General features: G+C 47.2%; 1 protein-coding gene across 1 annotated transcript in view; it reads left to right on the top strand.

The window, feature by feature from the left end:
• The first annotated feature begins 441 nt into the window (after positions 1-441).
• Positions 442-10,319, top strand: part of ME3 (malic enzyme 3) — a 136,073-nt gene continuing 126,195 nt past the window's right edge. The window contains exon 1 of the mRNA XM_055703113.1: positions 442-858. Coding sequence (XP_055559088.1) covers positions 670-858 — 189 coding nt within the window. The 5' untranslated portion in view covers positions 442-669. The remainder of the gene's footprint in view (positions 859-10,319) is intronic.

Below are 10,319 nucleotides of genomic sequence, written 5' to 3'. Positions count from 1 at the left end.
TGTATAGGCAGTATACGGCACATATAGATTTTATACATGGGACGTACAGATTACAGGTAGACTGAAATGCTGAGCTACCCACGGCCGCTCACACTGCAGAAGGGGGCAGCCTGGTAGGGCCTCCCCAAGAGCTTCCCAAGGACCCACAGCTGCCCCCCTCCGCCCCCCGCCCCGCGTCCCGCCGGGGGTCCCCGGCTCTGCCCCGGACCCCCGGCACCAGCCGCGCTCCCCGCAGCGCCGGCCCGGGCTCCCCCCTCACCGTGCCCTTCATTAAAGCCTCAGGGGACAGCACCGGCACCAGCGGAGCAGGGGGGTCGCGGCGAGCGGCTCCGGCGAGCCCCGCGGGGGCGCAGCGCCAGCCGGGCTGACCCCGTCCCCTCAGGCCGGCCGTGCCGCGGCCGCCGCTGGGCCCCGGGCGGGGCGGGCCCGCTGTCCCCGGCGGGGGCGGGCCCCGGCGAGCAGCCCCCTCCCCTCCGCCGCCGGCTGCGCCTTAACAGGTAACGGAGGAGGCGCGACCGGGATCTGCTTCCTGGGTTTCGCTTCGCTTCGCCGGGGTCCGCCGCGCCGTGAGGGGCCGGGCGCGGCACACCTGGGCCGGGCCGCCCCGCCCTCCCCGCCCCGCCGGGCGCCCGTCCCCGCTCACGCCGTCCCGGTAGACGCGGCAGGGCCATGGTGCCGGTGTGCGGCGGGGCGGGCGGCCGCCTGCTGCGGCTGGTGGGGGCAGGCCGGAGGCCGCTGCTCCTCAGCGCCAGCCGGGGCCGCGGCTGCCAGGCCGGGGGCAGCGCGACCCACCGCGGCGGCGCCCTGGCCGTCAAAAAGCGAGGCTACGACATCACCCGGAACCCCCACCTCAACAAGGTGGGTGCTGGCGGGGGTGTCCTCCGGGGGGAGGGGGGCTGGGCGGCGGCAGGTGCCCGGCCTGGGCCGCGGGTGTCCCGGGCGGTGGGTGCCCTGGCAGCGGTGCCCGTGCCCGTCCCCAGCGGGCGAGGGGCCCGGATCCCACCGGATCCCACCGGATCCCACCGGAGCAGGGGGCGAGTGACCGGCGCCCACCCACCGCCTGGGCCGCCCCCTCGGGCCCCCGCCTGGCTGCCCGCGGCGCTGATGGCACTGGAAGAGCCTGTGGGGCAGCAGTGCCCTTGGCTAGGACCTGAGGTCATTTATTTGCCTGAAAAGATGAAAAATTAGGAAGGGGGAAGTGTGGCTTCTCCAAAAAAATGCAACACCGAAACTTGGGGTGTTTTGATGTACATGATGTTACGCTGGCGGCAGTGAAATGGATTGTTGACACCTTCATGTTACAACAAGCATGTTCAGTGGTTATTGCTGTAAATCTTCTTTTTGTAGCATATGTGTAGCAATGTGCGTCCCGCTATCAAAGCAGTGCGTCTTACCAGGCTAAAGTGCTGAGGAAACATCAACGTTATTTACCCAAAAAAAAAAAAAAAAAAAAAAGCGTTTCGAGAAAGGTTCTCAATGAAGTCTGCAAGGCTTGTAAAATGAGACCCCATAATTTAGCCCCGCTGTATTTTTCAGGGGTAACTAAGACTCTCTTAACTCGGTATCATAGTTGTTAACTGGGCTTAGCTGCAGAGGTCGCACCTCCCTGTGGTCCTGCTGGATGCTCTTCAGGGGAACTGAGCTGACCCTCTGCCCCAATCTGAGTTACTGAGTTACTTCCCATCTAATGGCTCCACTGACGACTTGATAGTATTTAAATAAGGTTAAATAAATTCCTGCCATTGATTATTACTCATTGCCCAAAGCCTGTGCCCACGGGCACTGTTGGGCTCAGCCTGACAGCTGTAGAAGGCTGTGCTGTCTGGCTTATACTTGTCCTCAAATTTAAATTGCCAAAATGGGTAGACTGATGCAATTAACTTCATGTATCGGTCACCACACAAACAAGCGTTAAGGGCTTGAGAGATGTTGCGGTCAGTAGAACCATCTCTGACCTTGAAAAACCAGTGGAAGAGAGACTGAATCTGGTTGGATTGGAGTTAAACTCAGAGGCTGATGGCTTGGAATGGTGTCATCCTTCCACTTCAGAGGACTGCTTGGCCAGCTTCTGAGAGGTGTATGAGGAACCTGCTTCCCTGAGTTATAAGGGCATTACAGTCAGCCCACGGGAAAGAGAGAATAAGAGTGAGGAGGAGCTTTCACCCACAGGAGCTGTGGTTCAGTTTGCTCCAGTGCCATCAACTGCTATCCTGGGAACCAGTATGGGCCTATCAACTCATGGAACACTGGCGGTAAAGGTCCTGGAAAATAATACATCTTGTCCACGGTGTGGGAACCAGATAGGAAAAATATCAGGACTCGTAGACCATCTAAAGAGACCCGATGGAAGGAAAAAGACTGTGTTTACATGGTCCTGTTGTGGCAGGACAGATGTAAAACATCATAGTGTTGCCTGCCGCTTTCTGAAGTGCAAAGGGGTTGTAGAAGCAGCAACTGTCAATGGCTGGATATGTGAGGAATATAAGAGAGTACTTGAAACAAAAATTAGACTTGGGCGACATAAACACCTGGCACATCCAGTTACTGGAAACACGGAGTGAATTATTGTTGCAGCACAAACAAGCTATCGGGCTGCAATAAGGATTTTTACCGTCGGCCAGATTCTACTGTCCATGCTGTTTCTCCTTCCTCCAGAGGTCAGACCACACTGTTCCTCCTACTTAGCAGAACGAGCTACAACTGCACATCATCCATATCAATTAACCCACTGCCTTCGAGGCAAGGCCACAGCTGCATGTTATCAATGCTAATCAGCCCACTGCCTTCCTTCCTCTACAAATTCTCTCTTCCTGCCCTAAAGAGGGTACTGTGAGAGGACTACACTGGCAGTGCTGGACTGATGAGGAGGTGGAGTTGTTGAAAAAGCTGCATAAGCAGTACGAGGGAAGTAAGAACATAAATAAGTTGACTGTGGAGCATATTCTGTCAAAAACAACTAAGCAGGCAAGTGATAAGAGGACTGCATAAAAGTCCTGTAAAGAGGATGGAGAAAGATCAAGCGTGGAGAGAGCATATAAGGAAAGAGGGGGAATACCTTGCTGACATTGGATCATGTGAGGAAAGGGGACTAAGGTCCCATTATAGTAGAAAAATTTCAGACTGGTTAACGTCTACTAAGCTGCCCATCCTTCAGGGAGCTTCTGAAAAGGTGATAGAAGGGAAGGAAGGGTCCCTGTCGCTGATTAACAAGGCAGTTGAAGACTGCTATGCATGCCTGTTTATGAAGTCCTCTGAGTTGAAAGCAAGTCAGGGTCGAAAGCACCAAGTAGCCTACCAAAGCAGTGGATGAAGAAGAGGGCTAAGAAACGGGGCCAGTTCCTCCGATTCTGGCTGTTTTACCTGGATAGAGGAAAACTGGCTGGTATTATCCTGGATGACGTAGAATCCCTAAAATGCAGTATCCCACTGGATGAGGTGCACAAAGTATTCAAGTCAAGATGGGAATTGTCAGGAACATTCAAGGGCCTAGGTGCTTTCAGGACCATGGGTCAGGCTGACAACTCAGCATTTGAAGCCATGATCGCAGCAAAAGAAATCCCTAAAAACGTCGAAGAGATTAGTCAAAATGCGGTGCCAGGACCAGATGGCCTTAGTTTGAGAGATCTTGTTAAGATAAATCCTCTTTGCACCCAACTGGTGGAGCTTTTCAGTCTATGGCTAGTGACTGGCAGTATACCGCACATGGTGAAAGAATGTCAGGCTGTGCTAACATCTAAATTGGCTCTACTGGATATATTGAATGGCATCAATAATTGTCAACCCGTTACTGTTGGTTCAATCGTTTAAAAATTGTTCTCAAGGGTTTTAACAGCGAGTATGACTAAGGCATGTCCCATTCATCTGCAGCAAAGAGGGTTTATAAGATCATCAGGATGTGCAGAGAGTTTAAAACTATTACAGCGTTTAACTAGGAATGCTAAGAAGGAACATGGACTCCTGGAAGTGCATTTTGTAGGTCTAGCTAAAGCCTTTCACACATCATTATGGCCCTTAAACAAAAGGGTGTGGACAGTCACGTTATAGCCCTGGTTATGAACTTATATTGTAATACCAACACTCACATTGACTTGAAGAATTAGCAGTCAGATCCTGTCAGGATCCAGATCAGTGTAAAACAGGGTGGCCCACTATCTCCTATTTTATTTAACTTGTCTGTAGACCCTCTACTGTGTAAATTGGAAATGGAGGGAAGTGGGTTTCAACACCATAATGAGAAAGATAACAACTATGGCTTTTGCAGGCTGTTTAGTCTTGTGAAGTGGCTCATTGTAGGGAACGCAAAAGAATATTGAAATTTTCGAGGTCTTTTGTGAACTTACTCGCCTCAAGATAGAAAGGGAAAACTGCTATGGCTTTAATATCAAGCCCATTAAACATACATATGTGATCAGTGACTGTCCTCCGTGGACAGTTAATGGCATTCCCTTGAATATGATTGAACCTGGCAGTTCTGAAAAATATTTGGCTTTATTTATTAATCCATGGATTGGAATGTCAAAACCAGAACTCCTAATAAAAATTAATGATTGGTTGCATCAAATTGAGAAGGCTCCTTTTGAAGCCATTTCAGAAAATTGACATCTTAAAAGAGTATACTATAGCATGATTGGTCTACTTGGCAGATCTACGGCACGCAAATACAAATTTAGAAACCCTTGACTTGGCCATTTGAGCAGCTGTCAAAGAACGGTTACATCTACCAGTGAGCACCTGTGATGCCTTTTTATATTCTAGCACTGGGAACGGTGGTTTGGATATTACCGGTCTTGTGGGACTAATTCCCAGTGTACAGACTTGAAGATTGCACAGGATTGCACAGTCTTTGGAAAAAACAGTAAGACAAGTTGTTCAACAGGAGGGTGTTGAGGAAGAATTTGAAAGATTATGGGTAGCAGAAGGATAAAGATAAAATACCATCTATTTGGCACCCAAAAGCGATAACGATAGTACCTGCCAAGGGGGAGGAACCAGTCTCATAATGGGAAGTACCTGTTCCAGATACCGTCTTTCTGAGGCCTTGTAACCGGCAAACCCAAGAATTTATAAATTGGACTAAATTGTTATCTCAGGGCCATGGTATTTCTAATTTTGACAGAGATAAAGTAATAATTGGATTGAGCATTATAGAGGCATTCCTCAGAGGAAACCTGTTAACAGCAGTGCATTTAAGAGCTAGCGTGTATCCAACTAGAGAATTTTTGGCAAAGGGCAGACAAGAGACTTACATTAAATTATGTAGACTCTGCCAGGCAGAAAATGAATCTTGCACACATATAATAATATCAAGCAGGATATTGCCCTGCAGTACAAGATGCAAGGATTAAGAGACATAATCAATTATATGTAATATTGCAAATGAAAAAAAAGTGGGTTGTCTTTCAAGAACCATTATTGAGAGACAAGCAAAATGAGTTGTATAAACTGGATTTAATATTTGTAAAAGAAAGTCAGGCCCTCGTAGTTGACATCACGGTTCATGATCAACATCTTTAACTGTTGCTGCTTCTGAAAAAGTAAAGAAGTGCCAGCATTTAAAAGATCAAGTTCAGTAATTGACAAATGCTACTGTTGTTAAATTTATATGGTTCCTTTTGGGTGGGAAAATGGCATCAAGGTAATTATGATTTATTAGCTGGACTCTGACTCTCTAGTTCCCAACAAGGGAAGGTCACTCAACATTCATCTAACAGAGAGCTCTTTTCTTCAGTGATTGTTGTACATATGTTTGTAAGTCACTCGCGCTGTTGTAAAATGTTGCAAATTGTAATGGTCTTTTTATGAATTGCAAATAAAATGGTTTTTCCTATCTTTCTATCTGTTAGGCAGGATCCAGGGTTGCCTGTGGCCTACATAGGAGTGAATTCTATTTCACAATGGTAGGAAGAGCTGATGGGCGGTAAAAAAAAAAGTGCCTGTAGTATGTAGGGACACAGAATCGTGATGCGTCACCTATCCTGCCAAAACACTAATTGTTTTGATGTAGGTGGATGGGCCACCTTTACTTAACTTGGAAAAGGAACATGTATAATATATATGTGCTTGATAAATAACCCCGTACTATTTTTCCATCCCTTTTCATAATTTGAAGGGGAAGTGTGTGTCTGGATGCAAATTTTGGGATCAGATAGGTGAGATTCAAGAGTGTTGGGTTCTAGTTTCTTGTATTAATATTGCTAGAAATAGAACTATGAATACATTAATTACCTTAAAAATAAGCAGGTATTATATATGGTATTGATAATTGATGGGGCTATGGCTGTTTATCATCTGCTTGGTATGTAGTTATCCAACATACGAGTCTCCTGTGTCTTCTTCTGGACTGGGGACTCCCTGGATGACAACTTTTACTTTGTGTAGTATGCTGGGCTGCATCTCCTGGTACCATTGCAGCATCCATAGAGGTCAACCCCTTAAGAAAGTCATGTGATGATGCAGGATGTTACTGAATATGCAACAACTTTGTAGGCAGTCTGGTTTGAATCATTATTCAGTGCATATCTGTGAGACTGAAAAGAAGAGGAATTGCCAACTATCTCATAAGTAACAGTAATTTGTCAGCATTAAGTGGTTTTGATGGTTTTTTCTTCATCATCTCGTTTGTTCCCTTGGGTGTTTGATGATAGTTACAGAGAGTGACATTGCTAATGTTTCTAGTAGTTGTGCATGTATTGAGTTGAACTGAAAAATTAATGCTTTGACCTTTGCTCAGTGTAACGCAATAATAACACACAAACAGTTGACTCTGTCACAGTTTAAATTGATCTGGCTACTGCAGAAATACATTCTGAGTGTTCCATTTGATAATTTTCAGAACTGAGGCTTTTGTTAATTGTTTCCTCCCCTATTTAATTGGCCATGATAAATCTCCCAGCTGGTCTCCAGCCTGGGTGTCTGCTGTTTATGTCATTATGTTCCTCTGTCAGTATCAGTGATGCAGTCATCTACAGAACACCCAAAGGAGGACAGAAATGGCTGACATCTGTGGTAAGAGCTAAGATGTTTATGCACCTAGATAACTAGTCATTAGTAAATTTCCAAACTTTTCTAAAGAGGCTTCTATTTTTCTGTTGCTCTTAACAGTTTCTTGTATCTGAGGAATTAACTGTGGTCACCTGAAACGGGATATTTCAGACAGTTCGTATGTTTAATGTATGATCGATGGCCCTTTGGTCTGCTGTGCTGCAGTGGTGTAGGTCAAAATTAGGGATCTCAGTAGGTTTTCAGCTGTTGTGCTCTCATCACATAGCAATTACTATTTAACCCTTTGGTAGCTGAATGTGGGCATGGGGTCATTGCTGTTTTTCTGCAGTGGATCTTATTTAAATCTAAGCTTTTCATCTGATTGAAGGCTGCTCTGCAGGGATGGATAGTCCTTACGTCTTTCCAAGAACCTCTGAAAAAGTTCTACAGGAGCGAGGCCACGGGCAGAAAGTGTTCTGCTACTTTCTTCAGCGCCCTGGCTGTTTGATAGCTTTTGGGTGAAGTTTGAAGCGTCAGTCTAAAGCAATGAAGTGTGCGATATTTATTCAACGAAGAAGACTGTCACTCTGGCAAAATCACAGACAGATTTACAGTCTGAGGTTACTGATTCAAGCCTTTGCTTGCTTACTAGGTTCAAGGTGCTTTGAAGCAGCAGCAGACTCGGAAGTCACTGCTGCTGGGTCCTCTATAATACCTTAACTATCAGTAATATCCTCTATCCTTCCAGCTGCAGGGAACGATAAGAGAAGAAACAAGAAGAGCTAGCAGATCAATGCCTGGTGTCACTGACAGAATTCTGGGTGCTTTGATTGTGGGTGATTTTACAGGATACCAGACCTGCTGGCAACAGACACAGTACACCTTTCTCAGAGCAGGAAAAGAATCTTTGCACAGGAGTTAGCAGGGCTCGTTGAAAAAACTTTAAACTAGATTTGAACAGGGAAAGGAATAAAACCAGGCTCACCAGAGATAAGCCTGGGGGTGGCACGCCAGTGTTTAAGGGACAGTGTGCTAGCAAAGTCCTTCAGTCTTCCATCTCCATGGAGGTAGGGATCGGAGATCCATTTGGCAGCAAAGACGCAAGGGTTATTGATGTGTTAGAAACCACAGAAGTGCCTGAGGATGGTCACATAAGAATTGGGCCTTCTCACCTCAAACAGGTGGTTGGATTGATAGTCCAGCTGAAGTGCTTCTACATCGGTGCACGCAGCATGGGCAATAAACAAGAAGAGCTGGAAGCCCTTGTGCAGCAGGAAAGCTATGACATAGCTGCCATCACGGAAACATGGTGGCATGACTCATGTGACTGGAGTGCTGCAATAGATGGCTATAAACTCTTCAGAAGGGGTAGGCAAGGAAGGAAGGGCAGTGGGGTAGCCCTGTGTGTTAGGTAGGGTTTGGGCTGTCTAGAGCTTAAAATGATGGTGGCGATAAACTTGAGTGTTTGTGGGTAAGAACCAGGGGGAAGGCCAACAAGGGAGATGTTACGGTGGGAGTCTGTTATAGACCACCCACCCAGGATGAAGAGGCAGATGAAATATTCTATAAGCAGCTAGGAGAAATCTCACCGTCACTAGCCCGTGTTCTCATGGGGGACTTCAACTGCCCAGATGTCTGCTGGAAATACAGTACAGCAGAGAGGAAACGGTCTTAGAGGTTCCTGGGGTGTGTGGAAGAGAATGTCCTGACACAGCTGGTGTGGGAGCCAGCCAAGGAAGGCATCCCGCTGGACCTGTTTTTGTGAACAGAGGAGGACTTGTGGGTGGATGTGGTGGCTGGAGGCCCCCTTGGGCACAGCAATTGCAAAATGATGCAGTTTTTGTTTCTCAGAGAAGTAAGGAAGAGGGGTCAGCAGAAGTGCCACCTTGGACTTTGGGACGGCTGCCTTTGGCCTGTTTAGGAGCCTGGCTGACAGAGTCCCTTGGGAAGCAGCCCTGAAGGGCCAAGGAGCCCAGGAAGGCTGGACTTCCTACAAGAAGGAAATCCTAAATGCACAGGAGCAGGCTGTCCCTGTGTGCTGAAAGGTGACCGGGGGGGGGGGCAGGGGACGGAGAAGACTGGCATGGCTGAACAGAGAGCTTTGCCTGGAACTCGGGGGGGGCGGTGGGGTGGGAAACCAGGAGAATTTATGGCCGTTGGAAGAATGGGCAAGCTACTCAGGAGGACTACAAGGATGCAGTGAGGTTATGCAACGAGTAAATTAGAAGAGCCAAAGTCCAGCTAGAGCTTAATCTATTGCCATAAAAGACAATTAAAAATGGTTTTATAAATACATTAGCAACAACAGGAGGGCTAAGAAGAGTCTCACTTCTTTAATGGATGCCAGGGGAAATGTAGTGACGAAGGATGAGGACCAGGCTGAGGTACTTAATGCCGCCTTTGCCTTAGTCATTAATAGTAAGACCAGTTGTTCCCTGGGTACAACAAGGAGCACAGCTCTGATGGGGGACAGCTGAGGGAACTGGGGGTGTTTAGCCTGGAGAGGAGGAGACTCGGGGGGGGGGGGCTTATCGCTCTCTACAACTGCCTGACAGGGGCTGTGGGCAGGTGGGGGTCGGTCTCTTCTCCCAGTAACAAGCGATAGGACAGGAGGAAAGAGCCTCAAGTTGTGCCAGGGAAGGTTTAGATTGGATATTGGGAAAAATTTCTTCACTAAAAGGGTGATCAAGCATTGGAACAGGCTGCCCAAAAGCTGTGTAGATGTGGTGCTTAGGGACATGGTTCAGTGGTGGGCTTGGCTGTGCCAAGTTCACAGTTGGTCTTGATGATTTTAAGGGTCTTTTCCAAGCTGAATGATCCTATGATTCTGTGAAAAGCAGGCTGTCCTTTGAGAAGCTCCTCTGTTTTCCAAATCTGCCTGAAGAAAAAAATGAATGGAAGAACTGGTGATAGATGTCAGAAATTTGCAGTCATTTCTTTCCTTTGGTCATTGTTTACTATGTGAAGTTCGTGGTTTTTCTGATGTAAAGAAATTGAATTCCTAAATATTGATCAAGAGTGCCAACACTGTATTAAGCATGGATTGTAAATGAGTTTGTCCAGTCCTTAAATCATTTGGCCAAGCTATGTATTGCATGTAAGAGCTTGCTTGAGTAGGTGTTCTGGGGAAAAATTAGAGGAGGAAGCTTCTTGCAGTTAAGGCAAGGCTGTGTTTCATCTCTGAGATTGGGTTTATGTCTCACACTTTCTGTGTGACATTGGGGAGGTCACATGTGAGGAAGTTAGTAGTTTGAATCCTTGGACAGTAGGAGGAACTTTGAAGGCAGAACCAGTTATGCTTCATCTATGCTGATGAGACTTCTAGTGCACTGCGCGTT

This window comes from Falco cherrug, chromosome 2, assembly GCF_023634085.1.
Source record: "Falco cherrug isolate bFalChe1 chromosome 2, bFalChe1.pri, whole genome shotgun sequence".
Lineage (NCBI taxonomy): Eukaryota > Metazoa > Chordata > Aves > Falconiformes > Falconidae > Falco > Falco cherrug.
Note: the sequence above shows the minus strand (reverse complement) of the source record. Positions and strands in the feature narration are given on the sequence as shown.